The sequence below is a fragment of the Sceloporus undulatus genome, chromosome 1 (assembly GCF_019175285.1).
Source record: "Sceloporus undulatus isolate JIND9_A2432 ecotype Alabama chromosome 1, SceUnd_v1.1, whole genome shotgun sequence".
NCBI classification, from domain to species: Eukaryota; Metazoa; Chordata; class Lepidosauria; order Squamata; family Phrynosomatidae; genus Sceloporus; species Sceloporus undulatus.
This window is the reverse complement of record NC_056522.1, coordinates 58742946-58770573: the sequence shown is the minus strand read 5'-3', so window position 1 is coordinate 58770573 and position 27628 is coordinate 58742946. Positions and strand designations below refer to the sequence as shown.

At 39.7% G+C, this 27628-nt stretch overlaps 2 protein-coding genes across 5 annotated transcripts in view; one reads left to right on the top strand and one right to left on the bottom strand.

Moving 5' to 3' along the window:
• The window catches only part of LOC121924964 (cytochrome P450 1B1), a 25675-nt gene extending 18700 nt beyond the window's left edge, over window positions 1–6975 (top strand). The window contains exon 3 of the mRNA XM_042456578.1: window positions 5049–6975. Within this exon, the coding sequence (XP_042312512.1) occupies window positions 5049–5655 (607 nt within the window). The 3' untranslated portion in view covers window positions 5656–6975. The remainder of the gene's footprint in view (window positions 1–5048) is intronic.
• A 6848-nt stretch (window positions 6976–13823) lies between these two features.
• The window catches only part of RMDN2 (regulator of microtubule dynamics 2), a 32292-nt gene continuing 18487 nt past the window's right edge, over window positions 13824–27628 (bottom strand). For 2 of the 4 annotated variants that reach the window (XM_042478139.1, XM_042478149.1), the window contains exons 6-11: window positions 23470–23545; window positions 22668–22745; window positions 19235–19333; window positions 17854–17907; window positions 17668–17748; window positions 13824–15309 (exon numbers count right to left, since the gene is read on the bottom strand). In XM_042478139.1, the coding sequence (XP_042334073.1) occupies window positions 15256–15309; window positions 17668–17748; window positions 17854–17907; window positions 19235–19333; window positions 22668–22745; window positions 23470–23545 (442 nt within the window). In that variant the 3' untranslated portion in view covers window positions 13824–15255. The remainder of the gene's footprint in view (window positions 15310–17667; window positions 17749–17853; window positions 17908–19234; window positions 19334–22667; window positions 22746–23469; window positions 23546–27628) is intronic. The other 2 variants (XM_042478166.1, XM_042478157.1) reach the window with 2 other exon arrangements.

The following is a 27628-nucleotide window of genomic DNA, read 5'->3' as shown; positions in this document are numbered from 1 at the left end:
CCCTCGCCGCCGCTGTGGCAAAGGCCCGGTGGCGGTGCTGTTGGGGGCCAAGAGGCCTCCAGTACTGCCATCGCGCCCTTGCACGGCGGCGGCGAGGAAGCCGAGGCTTGGCCTATGCCGCCGCCGCCGCCACCCAGCTTCCCTGCAGCGGCGGCGGCGGAGGCCAAGCCGCTCCGCCGAGGGAGTTCAGGTAAGTAAGGGGAAGGGAAGGGAGGGAAGGGAGGAGGGAAGCAAGGGAGGGGTGGGTGAAGGGACTTTTGTTCCAATGGCGGCGCGCGTGCACGCACGCTGCCATTGGGACAAATATGCTTTGAGCATACGCGAATTTTGTTATACGAGGGGTGGTCCGGAACGGATCCCCCACGTATAACAAGGATCCACTGTATATGGAAGGCAATGGCTGAACAAATCTTGTCAAGAAAACCAAAAAAAGCCTTAGGGTTGCCATAAGCTGGAAATGATTTAAAGGCATACAACACACACACATAGACTGAAGAAACCAGGATGAATGACTAAAGAACTTTCTCCGGAGCTAGGTTTTAAATGGGAGATGTACAGTATCAGAAATGGAATAGCAATAGCATTGCTGTTATCAATGCACTTAAGCACTCCCTAAGCTATTTACAATGTGTAAGCTAATAGCCCCCAACATTTTAGCAATCTTGGAAGGATGCAAGCCTGAGTCAATGCTGAGCCCTGGCTGGTATTGAACTCACAACCTTGTGGTTTGTGAGTGAGTAGCTGCAGTACAGCCATTTAACCACTGGACCACCAGGCCTCATGGAAAAGGGGGAAAATCACCAAAGAGGAATTCAAACAAATAGCTAGCACATGTAGGGGTAAAGTCAGAAAAGCTAAGTGCAGAATGAGCTCAGGTTTGCTAGAGAGGTGAAAACAATAAGAAGAGCTTTTGGAGTTATGTTCATAGCAAAAGGAAGAAGAAGAAAATGTTGGGGCCACTGTGTGGAGAAGATAGCAAAATGCTAATGGGGACAGAGAAAAGCCAGAACTGCTCAACATCTTATCTGCCTCAGTCTTCTCACAAAAAGGAAAAGGGTGCTTAACCTGAGGAAAATGGAGCAGAGGACACAAAAGAATAAGTAAAGAGATAGTACAGGAATATCTGGTTAACCTGAATGAAATTAAGTCTCCAGGACCAGATGAACTACATCCAAAGGTATTAAAAGAACTGGCAAATGTAATATCAGAGCCATTGGCAATAATCTTTGACAACTCCTGGAGAAGATATGCTTATCAAATTTACAGATGACACCAAATTAGGAAGAATAGCTAATACACCAGAGGGCAGGATTAAAATTTAAAATGATCTTAATAGATTAGAAAGCTGGGCCAAAACTAACAACATGAACTTCAACAGGGAGAAATGTACTGCACTCATGCAGAAAAAAAATGAAATGCATAGATATAGGATGGGGGACACTTAACAAGACTACATGTAAAAGGGATCTGGGAGTCCTAGTAGACCACAAGTTGAACATGAGTCAGCAGTGCGATGTGGTAGCTAAAAAGACCAATGTGATTCTAGACTTCATCAATAGAAGCATAAGCACTATACAGACCGACCTATAGTGTGCCCTCGTCACATGCTAGGGGTTGGCTGAGGGCGCACCGCCCATATGTGCCTCACCCCTAGCACGTGACGAGGCCGTCAAAATGGCAGCGCCCTGTACACACGGGTGCTGCCATTTTGATGCGACAGACGCTTAGCATCCACACGTCCCGACATCATTGTGACACCACGAGTGCGTCATTGGCGCACTGCAGTGTCACAATTGCACCGCAAGAAGAACCTGCTTTTTGTGGGTTCTTTTTGCTGCACGAGAGAGCCACACAGTTTGTCCCTTTTTGGGTGGTCTGTATCCCGCCATAGTGTATAGATTAAGGTAATAATGCCACTCAATTCTGCTTTGGTCAGATCTCACCTGGAATACTGTTTCCAGTTCTGGGTGCCACAATTCAAAAAGGATGTTGAGAAGCTGGAGTGAGTCCAAAAGGAGGGTGACAAAAATGGTGAAGGTTCTGGAAACCAAGCCCTATGAGGAACGACTTAGGGAGCTGGGTATGTTTAGCCTGGAGAATAGAAGGTTAAAAGGTGATATGATAGCCCTGTTTATGTATTTGAAGGGGTATCATGTTGAGGCTGGAGCAAGCTTGTTTTCTGCTGCTCCAGAGAATAGGACATGGAACAGTGGATGCAAGCTACAGGAAAAGAGATTCCATCTAAAGATGAGGAGGAACTTCCTGACAGTAAGAGCTGTTTGACAGTGGAACACCTCTTACATACATTTAGAAATTAATATTAACTCTTAAACTAGCAGATCTATAAAAATAAGTATTTAACATTGGTTTGGAATGATAGCTTCCACATTAAAATAAGCTAAATAAGCAGCACAGTTTGCATTATGTGTTTCAGTTTTAACTATACTGCAACATTTTTAATTTGATTTTTACAAGGAAAAAAGCTTTGTAAAATTTATGCAAGAAATATCTAACATCTGTAGAGTAATTAAAATTGCGAATAATGTATTATCTCACGTGATTGCTTTTTATGGGGGAGGGTCGTTCTGAGGCAGATCGACAGTCAATCCAAAGTGACTCCTGATTTTTGTGAATTTGGTAACAAGCGAATTCACAAAAATTGTTTCCAAGCCCACTTCGATTTCAATCTGAATTGGTCTGGTGTGGAATGCAACTTTGCTTCCATCCTGGTACACCCCCCCAATCTCCAAGGTCCCACATTTCCCATGATGCTGTGCTGCAATTTTGCTCCATTTGCTTTTGGTACTCTTTCAAGATCAGAGGATGCATAATATTTCTTTCATCATCATCATCATCAACATAGAAAATAAGGCACTGCATAACAACAACAACAACAATAAGAAGTTATTAGTTTGCTGAGGCACCAGAGCTCTCTGGCAGAGAAGGCTCAATGTCTTACAACACTACAGTTCCCAGAATTCCATAGCACTGAGCCAGGACAGTTAAAGTGGGGTCAAACTGGATTATTTCTGGATGCAGCCTGAGAGAAGGGAATGGTTACAAAAGGAAGGAGAGTGGATTGGATTCGGGGAGGTGGTACTTTAGGGAGCATGGAGAATAAGGGAAACCGGATCATTTCTGCACTCCTCCAAAATGGGTCTCCTTCACATCCAAAGGATTTACTTCCAAGTAAACCTTCAGCTTCAACATTCATTATTTTGCAGTGAAATAAATTATTATTATTAAGAAAATATTATTTTTATTAATAAAAATTTCTTTCACTGCAATAATAATAATAATAATAATAATTTTGCCAGTGACACATTTGGATGAAACAGAGGGCATGTAGGGATAGGTGACATTCCCTATCATTCACGTGAGGCTAGCATTCATGTGAAACTGGAACCAGGAAGTGGCCCCCTTCTTCACCTCAGAAGTGCAAAGGTTCACAATGCATTCAGACCCCCATTGAGCATGCGCAAAGGTCCCAGTTCACATTGGTGAATTTGCATGGTATGTACTGGTGTGATAATTTAATGTGCACTAACTCCACTTTGACTCAGGAAATGACCACAATTTCATTCTTCCCGTGTGATAATTAATCACTTGAATTGCCTTGGATTCGAATTGACTCTGCTTCCCCTTCACTTCGGATTGGTTCTGGATTGGAGTTCCAGTTTCACATGTGATAAGGGCCATTAACAGTAACAATCAGGGCAAACAATAATAATAATAATAATAATAATAATAATAATAATAATAATAAGATATAACTGCTTTGCATGATTCTGTAAATACCACTTTATGTACACAAAATCTTATGCAGTCAGAACATTCAACTCTGTCAGCTGAGTGATAGTCTAATCTCAGGATGCAAATTAAATAAGGATAATGGAAAAATAACATGTTTAAACATTTCAGTGTCATATCAAATACAAACAACAACACCTTTTAAGATGTAAAAGTGATAGTTGAGTGGTAAGATAATTGGGTGTAAATTATCCAAACAATCAACAGTATTTTAAAAAATTAGGCTATTTAATCAATAATGTTAAAAAAAGGATTCAGAAACATGATCTGAATTTAAATTATCTTGTTTGACAAAAAGGAAGTGAATGATTAGAGAGATAAAGGTTTAGAAGTTTCTAATAAAATTGCTTGAGGCAAACACATACCTTTAAACTGGATACTTTACAGGTATGTAATATAGAAGGTGGTTTGGTTTTTCCTTGGTTTTAGGTTATTACACAGTTTTGGATGAAACTGTGGTTCTTACAGTTTCTTAATAAAGTATCTATGTTAAAACAGGAACAAAGCAGCACCATTGAATGTTCTTCTTTGGATAAAGGAGCTGTAGTGGAGAATCTAATAGGTTCATTTCAAGTAAGAGAACAAAATCGTGACTAATTTAAATATTAACCATTTAAAGAAATGAGAAAGAAATGCAGATGTGCAGCAGGAAAAGAATAGCAACAATTGCTTATGAATACGTAATGCAGAAGTTCTGGGAAGCTTGCCAAATTTGAAAGTTGTTTAAGAAAACAAAATATAGTTTACAGTGATAAAATGTTGTGTTAAAGAAAAGCTGGAGAAAAGACAACAAAACAGTGGGCTAGGTTTTAACTTTTCCATCCAGGAATGGAATGATTGCTTCTGTTCATGGAAGGCTTTCAAACAGAAGAGCAATATGAATCATATTATAGAAGTAATATGATAACATTGGCTGATATGATCATATTATGCAAGTATGTGATCTATACTGGGTACAGTCCATCTTAATTCACAGTCAGAAGTGCTAGAATTGACTTTAAAAGACCTAGACACCTAGGGGCTGAAAGAGCACTTTCTACCATTTCTGCCTGACTGAAACATTTTAGGTTCTCTCCCAGATATATTGCAGTGACCGGCAACAAGAGGGAAGGCCTTTTCAGTGGTGGCATCCAATATGTGAACTTTGATCTGGACTGTGTTTCATACAGATAACATCTGCTTTCAGAAGAATTGTGAGAAATGTTCTAAAACCAGCTGCTGTTCTTGTTTTCCCCCAGGTACCCAGAAGTGCAGGCTAAACTGCAAGAAGAAATAGATAAAGTAATTGGCAGAGATCGCTTGCCTTGTGCTGAGGACCAGCCCAATTTGCCTTACCTGGTGGCTTTCCTTTATGAATCCATGCGTTTCAGTAGCTTTGTGCCAGTTACCATTCCTCATTTCACTACAGTGGACACCACCTTAATGGGTTACCACATCCCCAAAGATACAGTTATCTTTGTCAATCAGTGGTCTGTAAATCACGATCCAGTCAAATGGCCTTCCCCAGAGAAATTCAATCCAGCAAGATTTCTGGATGAGAATGGCTTCCTTAACAAAGACCTCACTAGCAGTGTCATGCTTTTTTCAGTGGGCAAACGTAGGTGTATTGGGGAAGAGTTATCCAAAGTGCAGCTGTTTCTCTTTATTGCCATCTTGGTGCACCAGTGCAATTTCACTGCTAATCCAAAGGAAGATTCTAAAATGGATTTCACCTATGGCTTGACTCTTAAACCAAAGCCATTTACACTTCATGTCACGTTAAGAGATAGCTTGGATTTGCTGGATAACGCAGTTCAGAGGCTTCAGGCAGAAAAAGACTCTGAAAGTTCTCTGCCAAATATGTAAGCTCAGATGTTTGAACACTGTTTGTAGTACTTGTGTAAGGGTTTTGTTCTGGTCTCCTCATTTTATATTTAAATGAATTGTATTAAAACATAATGTATTCAGCACAGCTATTTAGTATGATATGAAGTAAAATAACTTGTACTTTTAAAAAAACTGTATTTGGTTTGTGAAAAGGCATTTTCATTATCATTTGACAACTAGAAGTATCAGAGCCATTCCCCAAAGTGGGTTTTTTTTAAAAAAAATATGTATTAAGGCACTTTCACACTATGCATTTAGTGTAGAATTGCCATGCTTTGATCATTCACCTTCTAGGAACCACTGATATAATATCTTGCAATCATTATTTTTCTGCATTTTCCCAGGGGATTCTTCCATTATTATTTTTCTCAGCCTGCAGAAAGTTTTTCTTCTTTGCAAGGGCAGAAATCTTTAGTTACTTTTCTATCTTGAAGGTTTCTATCTGGAAGGTGGGTTTCATGGAAGGTGGTGATATATGCAGAATGTGCACAGTTTAACAGATATACCCAGTTTCAGTTCTCCTTGTACTTTACAGCAGAAGAGAAATTATTGATTTTAAGAGACACCAATCTGAAATATGCCTTAAATTTTAGCTTTAGTCAGCTTTTAAATACTTTTTTTCCTGAGGGTTAAAATGATGGTGCTTTAGCCATATGATACTGCAGCTTCTCCCTCTACTATCAAAGGTAGATGTTGGGACGGTAGTTGTGAAACATGAATGTATGTCAGTGCCTTAGAAATCAGATATTCTTTAATGTGTAAAATTTTTGTTTTGTTTTTTTTAATTCAAGGATAGAAAGATCATACCACTTAATTCTGAAAGACAGAGACCAGTATTCTGTATCAGCTTACTTAAGTAAAAAGTATAAGTAAGCATGAATAATGTGTTACATCTACTCAGCATGTTTCTACAGAGACAGTGTTTAAATTTAGGTGGAATTGTCCATTTACCTCTCTCAGATATTCAAAATATCTCATAAATTGAGATAATGTAATATTTTTAATTCAGTGCCTTAATTTTATTAATGAAAAATAATTAGCATTGACCAGCCTAACTTTTATTGGTTAGTCCTCTGTTAATGTCTTCCAGTGACATGTATAAAGAACTCAAGATATTAGGTTAGGAGTGTCTCTGTGTGTATATACACACACACACACATACATTATATGGAACATTCAAATTAATGTTGGTGCTCTCTGCTTTTAAACAATTTGATTGAGAAAGAGAAAACACTCAGGATTCTAGAGATGAAGTGAAGAATCTTACTAATAAGAGTGATTGCAGGAGTCATAAAAATACATTCCAAGACTGATCTTCTGTAAGGATTTTGATTTTAAAATAAATAGAATGTTCATTACCTTTAATAGAAACAAACACCCATGCAGTTTTTCTGTAAACTGTGGTAGTGATGGTTGGGAATTGCCCTGGTTTGCTTTCCAGATACCATCATCACCATCAGCGCTAGCTCCCACTCAGAAACAACCTGCCCCATCTGCCATTTGTCAGTGAAGTAATTTCTCACAGAAGTCTGTTGTAGTAATGCCCTTTGAGACAATAGATTTCTAAGTGAACATGTTTTTGATCTGGGATGCAATTGAATAGATCAGTGTCCTTGTTCCTCTCCCCCCCCACCCCCATATCTGCAAATGTCTGGAAGTTGTGTGGTCCTCCAGAAGTTGTAGCCCTGCAGTACCATCAGCCTTAGCTGGCATAGCCAGTAGAGCTGGTTGATGGGATTAGCAGTCCTACAAGATCATTCCAATTTACAAGGCAGCAGTAAACTCAAGTAATATCTTATGTAGTCAGTGCTTTTTGTCTTTCTATATTTATCTCAGTAGAATCCATAATGCATATATCTTTAAACAAAGTCAACAGTTAGTGGAAGGGGAGTGTCCTCAGGTATTTTGTAGAATATAAGAATAAAGCTTTTGATACTGCAGAACTTAGCCTTCACCTGTGAAAAGCTCTATGTTAGAAGTCATTTTCATGCCCAGGTCTACATTAGATCTGTCATTTGAGTGATATTTTTCCAATTGTATTTTTGCAAAGGTGTACGTACTGTATGTTATGGTTTAGAGAATGTCAGGTTTCTACAGATGTTTCTTTTGTCAGTCATTAATTTTATTTTAACAAATGTGATTGCAATTTTGTCTCATTTTTCATAAAAGCTTTAAAATGTATCAGTCTGGTTATTATTGCATTTGTATATGCTGCTGAAGATTAGTTGTGTGGATACTTTGGAATGATTTTAAAGCCCCCATACAGTTATTTTAACAGCCATTAGGCATCTGGGTCTTTTTTTTTTAAATAGATGATTGTACCACCCAAATATTCAATAAAGATAATCTTATGCTAGAACCACTTTGGTTTTGTTTGCTGAGATTTTCGAATTTATAGCTCCTTAGATTTGTGCAGTGCTTTGCTAAATCGCTTCATTTTAGCTACAGAAGATCTAGGTTTTGCTTTTTCTTCAGCTGCAGAAGATTCAGCCTACTTCATGCACCATTTGAGACTTCACACACATTGCTTAAAAATGAGGTTATTAGAAGAATATATGGTGGGAATGTGTCATCATTAACTGTTTGCTATATTTTAACGGCGGTGTGACAGGGGAGGCAGGTGCATGATACAGCAGAATCTCAGCAAGGCCAGTATCACATGAGATCTCTATGCTTTATAAACTTAGGTCAAGATCTTACACCATCAGATGTAACTACGATGACAGAGCTCCATCATTATAGTTATGTCTGGGGATCTTGTTGTTGTGTGCCTTCATTTCCAAACCTATTATGGGGTTTTCTTGGCAAGATTTGGTCAGAGGAGGTTTGCCATTGCTTTCACCTGAGGCTGAGTGTGTGACTTGCTCAAGGTCACCCGGTGGCTTTCATGGCCGAGCAGGACTTGAACCCTGGTCTCCATTGTTTAATAACAATGCAGAGGGAGGGGCGTTAATAATTAAGACCAGTGGCCACTTTACCCAAGCTTCCATTAAATCTGAATGTGGCTGGATACACATGAAATGCTATTGGACCAAGAATTCAGTACCTTGAGGTCCCACCTACACAAACTTGTGCCAAAGACTTACCATCATAGTGAGGTGCTCCCAGTGTTTTAATCTTTCTTTTTAAGGAAAAATAAATTAATTCATCTACCTCTGTGCTGTCACAAGCTTTGCCTAGTAGTTGATTTGAAGATCAATGACAGGCACTAGATTGGACCAGACCTTCTTGTCTCAGGCCTACGACTTCAGCCCTTTAGAACTGACCAGTATAGAGGCAGCAATTAGTGAGTCAACAAAGGGATCACAAGGGTGTAACTGTTACTGCAGCACCTTGTTCTGGATCCCAGAAAGATGCCATTGATCACAGCAGGATGTTGCAGTTTGTTATCATATGCCTTCAAGTCATTTCCGATTTATGGTGACTCTGGGCTTTCCTGGGGTTGGGAGTGTGTGACTCACCCAAGGTCACCCACTGGGTTTGCATGGCAGAGTGTGGACCTGAACCCAGATCTCCAAAGTTGTAATGCAGTGCTTAACCCACTAAACCATGGTTGCATACATACAGGAATAATAGTCATATCTTGTTGAAAACCTGCCCATTGATCTCATCAAGCATGTTCCATATATCCCTCAGAATTCAGAATTAAATCCCTCAGATTTAAATAGAGGGGAATAGAAGGCCAACATCCTATTCACTAGTGACAAGATCATAAACTGGATTTATAATCTTGTCACCACGGAGGATCCATGTTTATAGTCATTTTCAGACTCCAAAAACCTACCTTTTCAGCTTGGCAGTGGCCCAATGAAGGGTGTCTGGAGTACATTCAGACAAGCAACTGCAGCAGGACCCTGAAGGGTTACTCAAGCTGCCTGTGTTCCCAATGATCAGCACAACTGGGAAAGCACTGCAGATATTATCTCTCAGTGCTTCAATCTGCATCGCATTGGAAACTGTTTGGCTTGGATGCTGCCAAGCTGAAAAGGTGGGATCTTGAGGTCATTTCAGCCATCAACAACCATAAACATGAATCTCCAGCAGTGACAAGGTTGTAAATCCAGTTTACAATCTTGCAACTACTGGACATGATGTCAGCCTTCATTAAGAAATGTGCAAAGGATCTGTGAGTCACAGTGTACTTTTCTACAGTTTATTTTGCATGGCATCACCAGTGTTCATTGCATAGTGGTTTGAGTGTTAGCCTACAACTCGGACAATGGTGGCAGAAGCAGCACTCCAAAATAGTTTGGCACTGGCCTTTTTCATTTCCCAAGAGGCCCTGAAGCACCTGATATGTCCATTCCCTGCGCATTGTGGAACATTAAACATTAAAATGGATATTCTCTCTGACCATGATGCTGGATTTGGACTTCCCAAATAGGTGTCAGCACTCTTGGTGGAGACTATAGAGGTCTGACTGCTCTAAGCACTGATGCCAGGCCTGCTTCCCACAAATATCTTTTTTAAAAAAGAAAATGAACAGACATGAATGTTTTTTAGTCTCTGGACTTGTAAAAACATAGCCTTCATTTTAAATAGAGGTTTCCCCCTTGGTTGTGGATTTTGGATTGAATGCCTCTGGTTTAAGATGATTGATTAGTTTCTTTTAAGCAAAACAATATTACTGAAGATTAAAATGTTTTCCTAGATAACGTCTGGAGTGGAAAGGCACCTTTGTTTGAGGGATTTCTCTGAAGTCTAGGCCAGCACAACCGTGCTTCCTTCCTGTTGCTGAGGTTCAGTTAAGTTGAACAGCTTCAGTCTGAAGGAAGGGATCCTGTTGCAGCTTGTTGCAGGGAGACATTAACTGCATTGGCTTCTTCTGTTCCTGGCAAGAAGCGAGAAGCCAGGTTGGCATTTATAACCCAGAACAATGTGCCTCATGGGTAAACTTCACAAGTGATGTAGGAAAGAAAGGGGGAGTCTCTCTTTGCTACCTCCCCCCACACTTTCTTTCCTTTTAGTTCTTTCTTTCTGCTTGATTCTTTTTCCCCCCCCCCCCCCCCCCCCGTGTTCTGCTTAATTCTTTGTTTTGGGTGTCTCCTCCAGTTAACATCCTGTATCCTGTTGCCAAATCATATTTTCTCAATGCGTGAGAAGGGTGCTTGCCACATGGAGCAGACTGAAGAGCAGCTAATCCTGTCCGGAGTGAAGGGAGGAAAACACACACAAACACAATAGAAACCAAGTCTTGGTATTGTTAAAGAGGATGAGTAATTTTAAAAATGGAAAGAACAAATAGTAAGGAAACTCTCTTGAGTGTCTGTGGAGGGAAAAGGGGCAGAGAGAGCTAAAAAATTGACAGAACACAGGCAAACACTTGACTGGGCCCAATAGAGGTCTTGACCAACTATCTATCTGCCTGCCTGCCTGCCTATCTATCTTATCTAATCTATCTATCTATCTATCTATCATCTATCTATCTATCTATCTATCTATCTATCTATCTATCTATCTATCTATCTATCTAAATGATGGCTATCGGATCTCTGTTTAAAGATCTCCAAAGGGAGTCTATCTCCTTCTCTCCTAGGCAGTCAATTCCACTATTGGACACATCTTACCACCAGAAAGTTCTTCCTCAGTTTTAGGTGGAATTTTTTTTCTTGTGTGGATTGACATAGATTGATCCTCCCCTCCACCACACACATTTATGACGATGTAAGTTCCGTTGAATGTGATACCACATGCATAACGGAGGAAACGCACAAGCCTTAATGGATTGGATAGACTTCTCTGAGGCTGAAATAAGGTAACAGGTTGTTCAAAATGTACCCCATGCTGCTGTTTTCTGCAGTAATTGAACTTTTTGTACTGCTGACTCCTCTCTCCTTCAAACTGCAAGACTAGTGCAGCCAGGCAGACTGGGGGGGGGGGAGCAATGTTATACATGGAGCCCGAAAAGCAGACTGGGTCCTTGAGAACCATTTCAGCTCAGAAATCCCCAGAAACAGAGGAACTAGCCAACAGCTATTTCCTTCTGTTGGATTTGAGCCAGTATACTTCCTCAAGACCAGATCCCTTTTCCGCACACAGCTAGAGCAGAACTTGCAACATTTTAAAAAATTATTTCAGCTGTTATTCCAAAGGTGCAAAAAGTGGTTAGCTATAATTATATTTCCTTTCCTTGTTTCTCTAAAATAACTGAGATATCATTGACAGTTTTTAAAAGTTGTTCTTCAAAATCAAATTGAATGCTACATACAAGTTGCTATCCTGTGGTACAAAATACCCACCTGCTGTTCACAAGACAGGAACATAACAGACAGCATGAGACAGCCCTTGAAATATGTGATATTCCCCCTTACAGGTCACACTCCTGTAAACTATAAAAATAACTTTAAAAGTTTTGGTTATGAAAGAAAAGTAATGAACTTACCCCTTTTTAGGCTCCAGATTTAACTCTAATACTGTACAGTACAGTTTCACATTAGTTGTTGGCAAAAGGAATTAATTGCTAGTAACTTACTATTTACAGCTAGTTACTTCCAATTCTTGTATTGCCATGGGCCAAAATGCTATATGTGCCGGTGGGGTTATAAGCTCTGTTAAGTAAGGCCCGTTACAGACCCCCCAAAAGGGGCGGTCTTGGGCCGCTGCCGGTTGCAGCGCGGAGGAGCCACAGCAGCCAAACCACACGACTCCTCCGTACTGCAAAAAAGGAGTGCAGAAATCGCACTCCTTCCGGGTTTAGACACGCGATGGCTCTTCTGGGTTTAGACGTCTGGATGCTGCGCGTCCGTTACGTCAAGATGGCCACGGCCGTCTGTATAGGGCGCCGCCATCTTGCCGTACGGAATACGCGCGAGGGGCGAGGGGCAAGGCGCGTCCAGAAGCGCTGCCCCTCGCGTGTATTCCTGGCGCAACGACGGCACCGCTTAGGCCCGTCTGTATGGCGCCTATATCTCCCCATCCCTACCCTGTGCAGGCAAATGATCTGTCAATTTTCAGGGTCTGCCCCCATGGCCATTTAGTGGCCAGAGTGGAGGGCAGGGCATTGAGGCAGCACTTGGCTGTGTTTCTGCAGCTGGAGGTATAATGAAGACATAGTCCTCTGGATCTCCTGGGAATTAGGAGGACAATGTCTTCTTTCTGCTCCTGACTGAAGAAATGCAGCTACACTGGCTAGGTGCTCCCAGCCATTCCTCTCCATTAAATAGCTATGGGGACAAACATGGGCCGATGATAAATCAGCTGTGCATATATGGAGTTCTTCTACAAGAAGGCAAAGGATACCTCTTTTCAAAACTATCTTAAAATGACATACACAGGTCTATTATCCCTGTGGGCTAGGGTGGGAGAAGTGTCGGCTGGATGTGGCCCCAAGATCCTTCTTTTGTGGTTTCTGAAGCTCCCAACACTCCCCAAACCACCCAGCCTCCCATTATTTTTTTTTAATGGTGGGATTTTCATCAGTTTTTGCCTTCAAACCATGTAAAAGGCATGCAAAAATATCTCCACCCTTACAAGCATCCAAGAACCATAGAATCATCGAGTTGGAAGAGACCACAAGGGCCATCCAGTCCAACTCCTTTTTGCCATGCAGGAATTCTAAATCAAAGCATCCCCGACAGATGGCCATCCAGCCTCTATTGAAAGACCTCTAAAGAAGGAGACTCCACTACACTCCAAGGAAGTTTGTTCCACTGTCAAAAAGCCCTTACTGTCAGGAAGTTCCTCCTAATGTAGAGGTGGAATCTCTTTTCCTGGAGCTTGCATCCATTGTTCCGGGTTCTACTCTCTGGACTCCATATAACCCACAAAACTTGTTTTCTTCTACAGTCCTATTCATAATGGGAACACCCATCACCATTTTGATAAGGCCTGCAAAGGAAAACCAAGTTTGCTGGGCTTCCTATGGGTGGGTGGATGTGGTCTGGCCCAAGGGAGAATTGAAGCTCCAATGTAACTGCTGCTTATAGACAAATAAAGATGCCACCATACCAGGGAACTCTATCAGATCTCATTCAGACCTGTATCCTATTGTCAGTCTGAATTAGAATAGACCTCTAAATCAATTACTGGATAGCAAATCAACATGTACATTTCATTTGTTCAATTGTCTATTTCAACTGGAACTGCCAATAGGATCTATGCGCCATATTAGTTAAATTTTAATTTTTTCCAGCAGCACAATGTATAAATACCACATTTATAAAGTCTTTATTGTATTGCTATTTGTAATCCAGAGACTGAAGTGGTGTCTTGAAGTGCATTTCTCCCACCAAAGCTCTACTTTCTGAAGCAAAATGCAAAGAAACATACACACACAATTCACTTCCTCCCATATCTGTCCATCAGAAAGCTGTACATATGTAGCTTCCAGCATATGCTGGAAGCCTGCGCTGGAAGAAGCCTTGGAACACCCAGAAGTAATGGGGCGCACTGTGGGCACAAGCCCCATTACTTCTAGTGGGGCTCCAGCATACACATGTTTTCTTTACGCGGGGGTGGGGGGAATCCGGAGCGGATCTCCCGTGTAAGAAAAGGGCACACTGTACATATATTTGCTGAAAGACAGAAAATCTAACTAGTTATCCATTCTCCACACAATTCACACCTACCATTACCATCTACAAAGGCATCCATTGCCAGCAGTGGATTCCATTTTTGAAGATTCTGTCCAAGATTTAAAAGCTTAAATTAGCAAAATAGACACTATGAATTTAAAAAGAAAAGAATTCATGATTTCCCTGTCATATGTTCCTTGACACCATTCCTCCAGAGCCAGAATTTACAACCTTTAACTCAATTAGAATGAAAGGGATGACATATCACAAAGGTGTCCTGCTCCAGAGAACCCATATGTAGCTCTCCTGCTAAGGAAATAAAAAGTATTTAAAGCTCATTTATGAGCCAGCTGTATTTTCTTCAGGCCAATGTCTTAAATACATGATATTTTTTTTAAGTTTATGCAGTTGCTACTTAGCTTTTCACATGTCACCACACAATTAATCTGTGGCTGAAATTCTTTTGGGAGCTGGCACATAATAATGCTATGTTGGTATAACTCTGTAGGATCAGAAAGGAAACCAAGACTGGCAGGGAGAGGGCTGAGTTGTGCTTGTGGATCTTCCCAGAAGCACCATGAACTGTTGTGCAACCAAGAGAATTGCTTGTACAAAGAGGTCTGAGAGACTCCCTTATACAAGGTAGTAAAAAGTCCAACTACTTGCCCAAAAGGCTAGCTACACAAGCATAAAGCCCCAACAGGATTCCAGTCGGAGTATTTGAATGCCTTAAGAAACCCATCTTAAAGATATTTGTAGTGTTGTGGAAGACAGTCCTGTTCAGAATATGACACTCATTACACAGAAGCACCTGCTGTCCCTTTCTTACTGGGCTTGAAGAAACTTGATTTGACGGGTTGTGGGCTTAAGACAATACCATCCCATCATTTTTTTCATTTGCATTTCTAACTTCAGCATTAAAGTTCCTTCTTTAGGATTATCTTCCCCAATCCTATTCATCATATAAATTCCAACTCGACAAGTGTGCTTTGACAGCTGGGACTGAAATTCCCAGCATTCTTCCACTGAATCAAAACATAATCAAAAGTGCTTCTTCTTGTCTTCATCACAGCTTCAGAGATGGAAGTAAAGTTTCTAAATCTTTCTCAGCCTCTTCATCCTTAAACAAAAAGAAAGAAAAACTACAATTATGCAATTGTTTCTGCAAAACACCCTCTTTCCTGCCCCTCCTGACACAACTATTATACCCAATGTCAATTTGTGGATCAAAACAAGAGATTATTCAGTGTCAATAGTCTAGGAAAGCACAACTGGTTCAACTCTTCTTGTAAAAATCATTATACAAAATAAAGTATAAAGCAAGCTTGGGGGTGGGACCCTAACCACATACAATGCTTTTCCATTCCAACTTCCTCCTAAATTAGGGCAGCAAAGTATTCATTATATGCAGTTCTAATGGACTGTAATTAAGGGTTTGCATCCTCCAACCACCACCTTTGGAGGCATTTCCGTGAACCCAACATTCCTGTGGCTTGATGTTTATAACTTTTATTTTTTCTTCTCACTCTTTCTAGGTTATTCAAACAGGTATTCAGGGGTTCAGTATAATCTTTTCCAGTAGTTAGGCTAATGGTCTAGGAGCAGTTTCCACATTGGGGAATCCTGGGAGCTGTAGTATGAAAAGGAACAGTTCTAATCTTTTGAAAATTCCCCCTTCAAATTTTCCTTCATCCATTAATTCAAAAGATGGGCTTAGGCAAGCTGCTTTTCCTCATTATCAGGCCACTGATTTAAACAAGGAAGAGAAACAAGGGGCCTACCCAACAGGGTGTGTATATTCATTCCAGAGACAATGAAAGTGAAGTATTTTAGTGCATGAACGATCACATCCTTTATGGAATGCTTAAGCATTGTTCTTCTGTGCATGGAGTTGTGGATGTGCAGGGCTTCCTCATCCTCTTCTATGCATCTGTTACTATTCAAGTTTCTCAAGAGCACAGATTACCTTGGAATTCACAGCAAGACTAAAGGATGGCTTTTGCACATGCATAACTCCATAGAAACTTGAAGGCCTTGTTAAGTTTTGAAATGTGCCTTGTAAACTGAAAAAAAAATGAATTTAAACTAAACATTTGTTGTTGTTGTTGTTGTGTCTTCAAGTCATTTCTGACTTAAGGTGACCCTATTTCATATTTTCTTGACAAGATTCATTCAGAGGAGGTTTGCCATTGCCTTCCCCCGAGGCTGAGAGCATGTGACTTGACCAAGGTGTTCCAGTGGGTTTCATAGCCAAGCAGGGACTCAAACCCTGGCCAACACTCTAAACGCTACACCACACTGGCTTTCAGGAAATCAAAAAGTAGGAAATAATTCCACAACTCAGTAAGCAATCAAGTAAGCTTCTGAGGAAAAGCTAAACAGACTATCAAGGGCTTCTCCTGAAGTGCTGGATTTCACTCTACCTAAATGAACTGGAAAATCTATCCAAGTCCTTTATGTGTCTGCTGAAAGTTTTCATTAGACAGATATTTCAAAGGCAGTAAGATGTGACTAGTCTGGCAATCAAATATTAGCACCTTGAAAGATATTCATTGTACCTTCGTACATCTTTGCCAGAAGACTGTCAGCGACAGGAAGAAATGTCAGATAAATTTCCACAGAAAATGAGCTTCTTTGCCCAAAGTTTGCACTTCATAATTGTTCTGCCTCCCACCCAGCATTTCTTTTTTTATTTCCTAGTACATCTGTATGTATTTTACATGGGGCTTCTTTTGGCTTGATAGTATTGAGCCCTGCTGAAGGATAAAGTAACTACTGAATTGCCCATGGCAATTCTAAAACATACAACTTCAAAACTAGACAGCAACAGCTCCTTGCGATCAGTGTGACTAATTACACTGCAGGCTGCCAAGTTTCTCATTAAAATAAGCATCACCATCCTGACCATCATCTGTTCAAACATCATTACATAATATTAAGTCTTTACCCTCCTTCTACATTTTCCATGTGTTATTGCAACTGGTCAGGCCAGGTGCCACAAGCCACCATCCACTTTTCATGCAACTGCTGTATTTCATAGGACATCTCTTTGAAATTTTCATTATCTTTCTTTATGGAAATAAAGGCACAATCCACCAAGAAGGTTCTCTTCTTTAAGTCCCACTGAAGAAGAATTATAGAGAACTGCAGAGACTTACAATGCATTCCCATCTGCCTCTGCTGACATTGCCAAAAAAGGTGCAGAAAATGTCAGAGCTTATTAGAAAAGTTCTCTTCTTTCAACTACACTTCCCACAATTTTGTGGCCAATATGGGCATTAAACAGACTGTCTTGAGGATTCTGAAAGCTGTCATCCAAAAAAAGGAACTTTACTAAATTTCTGAAAGGGTATGATCAAGGCCACCTTCACAAACATTCACAGACTACTGAGGAAAATCTGGAATGAAGCACAGAAGGGAACCTTGGCTGTGGCAAGCTTACCAGAAAGGTAGCATAGAAATCTGGCTTCAGACTCACCTCTTTGGTGACTGACAAAATTGACAGTGCAGTTTCACAGCTCTTCAGGGCATTGCTCCTCTGTCCAAGGTCTTTGTAGCACTGGGAGTAGTGAGGAAAAAACATCCAAGGCATTTAGTTGGTTTAATACATGTATGGATCAAACATTTAAAAAAGGATAAGAAAAGATGCAATAATTTCTATTACCTTTGCTATATAGACATAATTATATTTAGAATATCCAGGATGAATTTCTTCAGCCTCAATGCAAAGAGAAAAAAAGAAGATGATGAACAACACCTCAGCAAGGCAATATAATTTTTCTAATTAAGCACACAGGTCCTCCAAAGCCCATGGGAAATAGGAATAAAAAAGGAACAAGGGCTATAAATATACCCTGGATCTCCTATAATTTATTTTTTAATACTGAAAAATGCAAATAGAGGGCCAAAATGCATTTTATTTACATCATTTGCTACATATGTACTCCACCTTGGCTTTGAGGTGCTGAAGGTGGCATACGTGGCTATCCCATTCCCAGTTTCTCCTTACAACAGCACTGAGTTTGGTCAGGCTAATAGAGAGAAAGTGATTTACCCAATGTCTTCCAGTGAGCCACATGACTCAGTAGGATCTAGTATCTGAATATCCAACACTAACCACTACACTACATTTCAGATCCAGGACAATACAGAATGGCTGTATTCCAATATCTATAACTGGAACTCTGGAACATGTTCAGAGGAGAGTGACCAAAATGGGAAAATGTCTGGAAACCAAGCCCTAAGAGGAACAGACTAGGAAGCTAGATATGTTTAGTTTGGAGAAGAGAAGAAATGAGAGGTTATATGATAGCCACCTTTAAAGGGATGTCATGTAGAAGATGGAGTAAGCTTGTTTTCTATTTCTGCATAGATTAGAACATGAATCAAATCATAAGAAAAGAGGTTCCATCTAAATATTAGAGAGAACTTCTTAATTGTAAGCACTCTTTGACAGTGGAATACACTACCCCAAAAGGTGGTGGACATTCCTTCTTTGAAGATCTTTAAACAGATTGGATGGCCATCATTTGGGTCTACTTTATTTGTATGTTCCAACACAGCAGAGGGCTGAATTAGATGGCCCTTGCAGACCCTTCCAATGCTATGATACTGATTTTCCAGGCCCCAATGCCAGGTAGCAAATAAAAAATTGTAAGCTGAGCAGCCTGTCATTCCATGTTGCAGTCCAGATTCATCTGACAGGACAAAGGCTGCAACAGATTAAAATTTGCAAATGGGGTACTTGTAAACAACTTTCTATGAGGAACTCAAAAGCTGCACATCTGAAACAGTTCCAGGTACAACAGAGATTGATAAATGGGATTAGTGAAATTTTAACTGAGGCCAAAGTGGGCAGTCATTCTTCTACAGATGTATCGTATCCTTATGGAAATCTTTTGGCCTTAACAGAGCTTTGAAAGTTTGAATTTATAGCTGCCGAGAATAACTTGTTGAGCAAATTTCTTGAACACCAGCCACTTGGTAGGTGGCCCCTCAAAGAGAAATTATTCTGGCAGGAGAAGGAGAGTAATAATAATATCTACCTTGAGAAAATTCTGCAAAGCCTCATGTATTGTTGAAGTTGGCGGAGTCCCAAAAAGAGCAGCAGCTACTTTCTTCTCAATCCAAGACAACTGAGCCACCTTGGAAACCCCAAAGAGAGAAGGAAAAATAATAATATAAGTTGTTTATAGATAGTTCATAGATAAGAAACAAAATGTTTTGCAAGCAAGATATCATAATTAAGTATCTCTAAGAAAAAAAAAGTTGTTTTTTAAAACCACTCGGGAGTAAGGGAGAAAAGACAGAGGGATAAGATTTTACAGGAAAGGCCAGCCTTCCCCAAAGCTTTGTGCTCCAGTCTGTCAGATTACAAGACCCATCATTTCTAACTAGTGACTATGATGCCTTAGAATGATGGGAAGCAGTAGTCCTAGAAGGAGTTAGGTTGCAGAGGCCTAACACAGACATGCTCAAAGTATTTTTCATATTTAAACAAATAATCTTTTCCATTAGTGAACTGTGGTTTTTTTAAAGAAAGGTATTCTATTATAGGACAAATGTAAAACAAAACAATGATGGATTAACTCCAAAGTAAATTCTACCTAGTGTAGATCTAGTGAAATTGAAGGAACTTTAGTTACTTGTAGCTAACTGTTCATTTCAATGGGTGTATTAAAGGTAAGACTAGCATTGGATTTAGTCCCATGTCAAACTAAAATTGCACATTTATTAGATTTCCCACTGATTTCAGTGGTTTATTTCTGGGGTGCTTGGCTATAGAATACAAAACCTATGACAGGATTTGGATACAGAATACAAAACACATAGGAACCAAAATGATCTTAGTAGAACATCTTGATTCAATTTATTATAGCTATGTCAATCACAACTCTTTCCAGTTGCCTAAGTAATGTAATTACACCAGAACGTAGAAAATGTTACTTTTGGCACGACAACTCCCACACTCCCCCGGGCTGGGGGATTCTGAGGTATAGTCCCAAAAAATAACCTTTCTTAGTTCTGCTCAGTCCAAGCCTGAGCAACTTTCAAAAGTGCTGTAATACTCTTTTGTGTGAGTCAGCTTTTGGGACTCAGGTTTAAGCTGGGCAGAGGTGTAGAAGCACCAATGAACTAGGCAAATCTGTTCTGTTCTAATCTGCTGAAGCTGTTTACTTTTGCTAGCTGCATGAGCATTCAGCATGTGAGTACTAAGATTAGTCATTTTGTTTAGCTACTAGAGAGACATGCTCCCAAGCTGAAAACAATCACCATCTGGGGAGTATATTTTTATTTATTTATTTAGGTATTTATATCCTACCCTTCAGCCCTAATGGCTCTCAGGGCGGCTTACAATTATTATTTTTAATTACATGGTTCCCTGCCCTCAGGCTTACAATCTAAAAGACATGAAACAAAAGGAGAAGGGAATGATGAAGGGAAAGGGGATGAGATCCAGTGGTTCTTCTCTCTCTCTGAGGCCTGGACCAAGGCAGATGGATTGGAGGGAGGGCTCTTCCAGGCTAGTCCTGATGGAGCTATATATATACCCCTCTCAGTCTCTCTTATCCCTTCTTATTTCTAGAGACAACCTATTCCCTACTGGGGGGAAAACCCTCTTTCACAAAACTTTGTTCAGCACTTGTGATCATTTTGGTCTCTTGGAAGTATATGAACATTTGAGTGTTACAGCATTTACATTCAGCTGATCCAGCAGAAGCATATATGGATTGATGAAATATGAAAATGAAGGGAAATACTGCTTATATAAAATTTTTGTAGGCCACCCAAACACCAATACACACAGAGAGTACCAAAAATTGATGGATCTCACACAAATTTTACTTCTGTCATTGCATAAAGACTTCTAATTGGAATAAACAATTAGTTCCTTAAAGTAAGAGATCTGTTTGGCACTATATATGTTTTCTTACAACAGTTAATAAGAACTGACAAAGAGAGATTCAGTTTCAGCTTTTGGCTGGTTTGGAATTTGATTGGCACTGTTCAACAAGAAGTCCTCTCAAAAACAAAAACCTCAAAGAAAATGTTTTACTTGGCTCTAGTAATTTAAAAAAAGAAGAAGAAAAAGCAAACACAAAAAATATAATTGTTGGCTGCATACACAGCTCTGACTTAATGTTCTAGCCACATTTACAGTAAGGGAAATATGTCTACTACAATAGCATTTTGATTACTGTTTTTTTTAAAAAAAAATTGATATTGTCAATGGGAGATTTAGGAAAAATGTGTTGCTGTTGAGAATTCAATCAATTTTCCAAAAGGTTTATGCAGTTGATCTGTATATTATTATTATTATTTGTTTGCCATATTTCTATCTTGTCTCTCTTCCAAGGATACTGGGAAGCATTCATATGGCAAATATGTTCATAAAGATGGCAGCTTAAATGTACCAAACCCCACACTAGCTTCAATGAGACAATTTGCTTCCTATGCATGAGTGTATGAGATTCTGAATTTTAATAGGCCTCCTCTTTTCTCAGGGAAGGGATGCAAATTTTTCCTTCTGAAATATTCCAGAAGAATATTATTCTCAGTATTCTGGTTACTCTCCAGTGTAGATAGGAAGTTCTCTCATCTGACTGTAAAACATATGATCTGAAGAGAAACCAGAGTATTCAATATGAATGAGAGGGAAAGTGAACAAATTGTCCCAAAATCAGCTGTCTACAGATTCATACAAGGAATGCAGTTCTCACCAGGTCAAGGCTGTGCACACCACCAAGTCTAGACTTAAATCAGCCTTACTTGAACCAAAACTTTGGGAGAGTCATTTTTTTAAACCCAGAATCCCACCAACAACTATAATGGCTTCAGAGGGAATCTCATTCTGAAAAATGTAGCCTCAAAAAGGAACTTTCCTAAGTTCTGCCCAAATCAGTTTCGGTCTCAGAAAATGGTAAAATGATAGCACCTGCTATCGTGAACTGGGATGCATCCAAGAACCGCACACAAAAGGCATAGCAAAGCTCTTATTTACTGATTGCCAATTTGTATCTGGATTAAATTCAGTCTGCCTTTAAAAAGCAGTCTAATTAAACTGCACCAACATGTTGCCTCCCCATTCCAAAGCCAGTATTTAATTTTACGCAGAAGTTGGCGCTCCATTGATCTGCATACAGCTATGTCTCACTTTTGGAAGTTTATGAATTTGGCTCTGCAAACACTCAAGCTTATGTAATGTATCCAACAGAATACTGCTTGAGCACAACCTTCCTTATTGGTGAAAAGCCTGTTTCCACCCCTGCTCAAGTATCAAATCCTTTTGCTCGTGTGGTCTACTGTGCCAGCTCTTGGCCATCTACTACTGGAAAATGCCATTTCTTACGCTTTCTTACCTGTACCATAACATTTGTTACAACTCTATGTCATGTAAAATTGCTCAGCAGCACAATTTTTAAAGAGGTTAATTTGACTCTTGCCAAGAATATGATATCAACTTCACAATACACTTACTTCATAGCACCATCTTCCAGTGAGATAATACAAAAATGGGTCTTGAGGCTTAAGCTCTTTTGCTTTGTCTAGATGTTCCTGTAAAGACAAAATATGAAAATGAGAATTTGCCTTTTTTGTCCTCAGTTGTCTGTCCATTGGTTTAAGCTCACAGACAGTATTATATGTGCATTAAAAGAAGCCACAAACTAGGATAAATGAACAAACATATATAGATTGTCTGAGAACAAATTCAATTTACAATTATAACCTTGTTTTTAAACCAATTTTAGCTCTAAGCCACCTTGGGACCCTTTCTGGAAGAAAGGTAGCATACAAATAAAATAAGCAAACATTATATAAAATAAATAATCTGTGAACTATAATTGAAACCAGCAATTTCTTCTTGATAATTAAAGGTTTAATCCTGCTTCAATTGAATACAACAGCAAGACTGATTTTTTAAATGGGCAGCATTTCAAACTAGCTACCAGCACAACATTTAAAAACACAACCAGAAAAATAACTCCAAGCTGACCAGGGTTAATGTTCTTCTCACTCTCATGTTGCTCTTTTAGCATTCAAACTAGGGAGAAGTACAATATTGTGGCTGGTTCAACAAAGGCATGCTTAAATGTTTTTAGTTTGAAAACCAGTTCATGATGGCTGCTAAGAACATGGCGGAGGTGGGGGGGTCATCTTCTTTTCTCAACGTAACCCTGGCACTGTCCTTCGGGCAGATTATTTTTCCTCTAAACACATCACAACTGTCAGAATAAAGTAATTTAATAACAACAAGTTTAAGAAAGCTACCAAAACATACCTTAAAGAGATAGCCATTTTTGATTTTGTTCTGTATGCTTTCAAACTGAGACATGTAGCCACACATCATTGCAAACCTGAAAAGAGAAAAGAATGTTTTGCTGTGAAGGTCAACACAGACTACTGTAGGGTTCCCCCCACCCCAAAAAACAAAGCAGTTCACATTGTCTGTGAAGATGTGCAGTGAGTCCTGTTTACTCAGAAATTAGTCCCACTGAGTTCAATACGATTTAGGGGCTGTACAGACAGCCCCAAAGGGGCGGCATACAGCCGCTCCTTTTACAGCCAGATTGGGGCTGTGGCAACTACATGCTGGGGCCCCAATCTGGCCTTTCCAGGGCACAACAGCTGTGGTGCTGAGCCTTTACGGCGCTCCTTCGGCACTGCGTCATGTAAATAGAGCACCGTAACACCACATGTTGCGGTGCACAGCGTCATGACACACTGGGAGAAGAGGCTGAGCATGCGTCATGTAGATGCTATGCCCTGACTCCACTCCCAGGCTGGCCCAAATTGCTGGTTTGCACAGGGCCTTAGTCCCTAGTATGCAAGCCTTAACTGACTCATTAAATTGACTGAAAAGTTTATTAAGATTAAACAACTAAGAAACTGTGTATCAGACAATAAAATAGACTCAGAATATTTGTGTACATTATTATTACTACCACTGTTAACAACTTTATTTATATTCATCCTTTTCTCCAAAACCAGGACTCAAGGTGGCATGTACTTGCCAACTCAAAATATTTCTCAAACTAGCTTGCAATTATGTAGATCTTGATATTATTATTACCACCATTGTGAACAACTTTATATTCATCATTTTCTCCAAAACTGGGACCTAAGGTGGCATATATCTGCCAACTCAAAATATTCTACATACTAGGTTGCAGTGATGTAGATCTTGATACTGTCCATCCTGACTCATAAGAAGATATGAATGATTCAGATAGCCTGGAATCAGTTTTCAGTCCAACCACTTAGACGCATGACTAAGATTTCACACTATATTCTCCCCACCACAACAAATCTTCCCCTGCAACCAATATGCATATATGATTTATGGCAATGGGAAGGCATAATTTTTCCAATATTTGCAGAAAGACTTTCCTTTCTGTAGGAACAGATCAATGCATGTTTCTAAACAAATTCTACAAACTAGCTTGCAAGTTTGTAGTCTTCTTTACACATTTAACATGTTTCTCCATCCAAAAAGAGATGACTGAAGACAAGATGGAAGATCATTCAGGACTAGCTAGTCTATCCCCTCTCCCCCACAAAAAAACCAACAACCCTGCTGACAATTCTAAGCACGGAAAGACAAGGAATGTTAAGTATTTGGAAGAGAAAAGAGTACCAAAAACTTAATTTCCCTGGTAAGTTTCAGAAATGCAGGCAACATTTGCTCTCCAACCTCCCTTGGCTCATTAGGTGCTAATCAGATAAACTCAGCATACCATAGCTAAACAGATTGTAGCTAGAAAAGAAAACAATGAAATGCAAACAAGCTAATCCTGGGTTTCGCAGAATCTCCAAGTCTGTGCGTGACAAGGGAAGAAAGGTGCTGGGTTAAACCAGTTAAGGGTGATACTTTTATATGTAAAGGCCTTTCCAGACAAATAAAAAGCTGCTTATTTTTCTTAGTGCAAAAGTCACGCTAGCTGCAAACTGGTGTGCACAATATCCTAGTTGTCTCTTAGTAATAGATGGAGGAGACTTAATGAAAGGGGTATACATATCCTGTACATTTATCCTTCCTTTTTGAGCTGACTTGATTAGCTGAAGTTGCATTTTTGTTGAATACATTTTAAAATTGAAAAATAAGCACCATTTCATTTTAGAAGGAAATAATTTGGAGTGGGAAACCGGTAACTGAGATGGAGATTTCCAGTAAACGAAGGAAACTCAGAGTTTTGTAACAGAATAAACAAAGAGTCCTGTGGCATTTTATAATAAATCCGTAAAATCATTAAGGTATCATAGGACTCAAAGAAATTTACTTCTGAGTAAACAAGATCATGGGGCTGTCTGCACTTCAGTTTGACACCACTTTAACGGGCATGGCTCACTGCTATGGAATTCTGGGAACTGTATTATTGTGAGACATTAATCTTTTTTTTTTTTGTCAGAGCGCTCTGGTGCCACAATAATCTACAGTTCCCAGAATTCAAGCTGTAGTGCTGGAGAAGAGTGCAGAGGATATTGTGGACTTCAGCACAGCAGTGGAGGATAGGGAGACTTGGAGATGTCTCATCCACAGATCGCCATGAGTTTAGGTTGATTTGAGGACAGCTAACAACAACAAGGGAAGCCCTGAAATGTTTAACATTTCCCCACCACCACCACTGCCACACACTTTTCAAAACAGATGTGGAATTGTGACTTAGAGGGAGTTTTTAAAATGTGATTTTTGGCAATCCATGCAGCCCAAGCATCCCAGGAGCAGAAACCTGGCCCTTAATCCAGCCCACCAGTGATCTAAATGAAAATGCATGTCTATCTGTGCCATCTTTATGCCAAGTGACCCAAGTGGGGTTATAATTTTAAAAGATTAAAATAAAAAACTACAATTCAAATATCTAAAATAATAATAAATAAAAAATTTATTTCTATCCTGCTTTTTGCCAGGCAATCAAAGCGGCTTACAACAGGTTAAAATACATCCATATAGACATAATGCCTAATATCTATCTTGAAACCAATTTAGTACAAGAAATGTAAAAGATAACTAAGCATGAAGGACTGAAGATAGAAATCTGATGTGAGGAACTTCCAGTATTCTTTGACAGAACATTCAGTAGCAAAAGATGCATGAGAGTTCATAGCTGTTTTGTGACAGCTCGTTCATTCTTCAGAAGCATCCCTACGTTCTTCTTCCAGTAGGGCCTTAACATGCATATTATTCTATTGAACATAAGCTATTATAATCTATACCATCACAGATGTGATGGGACCAGAATATTTTTAAAGCTTCAGTGGTCAGCACCATGTATGTGCACTACTAACTGGAGCAATCCAGTGATTTAAAAACAGCATGCTAGTTGCTGAAGTGGTACAACTTAAACTATGCATGGAGAATCTGATGAGGAAAACAACAACTACTGCAGAGAAAGGGATCTACAGAGAAGACACATAGCTTTCAGGCACAAGATATTGTGAAACCAGGGAAATGTCTTTAAAATGTGTTACTGCTGTGTGCCTTTAAGTCATTCCCAACTTATGGTGACCATATCATGGGGTTTTCTTAGCAAGATTTGTTCAGAGGAGGTTTACCATTGCCTTCCCCTGTGGCTGAGAGCATGTGAGTTGCCGAAGGTCATGCAGTGGGTTTGATGACCCAGCAGGGAATCGAACCCTGATCTCCTGAGTTGCAGTCCAGCACTTAAACCACTACGCCACACTTGCTTGTCTTTAAAATATCTTGCCTTAAAGACAAAGTTTGAGGGAAATCCTAACCATAAGTCTAAACAACCAAACGTATACCAAAATTATAGTAGAACTTGTTATGCTGTGTTGGTCAAAATTCTGAACAGCCAGAAAGGGTGAGATGTGATACACACCATTGAATTCAGCGAGACTTACTTATAAGTTGGCACTGATAGCATTCACCTGCATTTTAGTAAGAGAGATGGAAATGCTATTGTTGACCCTACAGTGAAAAACAATTTAAGAAATGCAAGGAGTAGAATGTGAAAACTGACTGTAATTGTACAAGTGATTAAGATATTTTGTTATATTAGTTCAAATGTGGTGATACAAGAAGACATAAATGAAGGTAGTGCAAGGCACAAGATGAACAGGAAGGCCAAAATGAGGTGTACAGATGTTATCAGAAGAGATCTGGACTGTAGTCTTACAAATAAAAAGGCTTTTGTTTCACTAAAATCCCACAAATGGGAGTTAAGTCACCCTGCTATCTGCACGACTGCAGTCTTGCTAGACTGTTAAATAACTCAATAGCCTAGAAAAAATTTGTACAGATTAAGGGATAATAAAAAGAATAAAAAGAAAAAGGAATGATCCTAATGCTAAAAAATCAAGAAAAAAGAAGGAACACATTCTCCACCTAATGGCCAAGACAGGCATTTGAAACTTGCTCAGTCTGCTCAGTTCCCTAGCATGTGTGTGTATGTGCCTGCAGTTCCTTCTTCTGAAATATA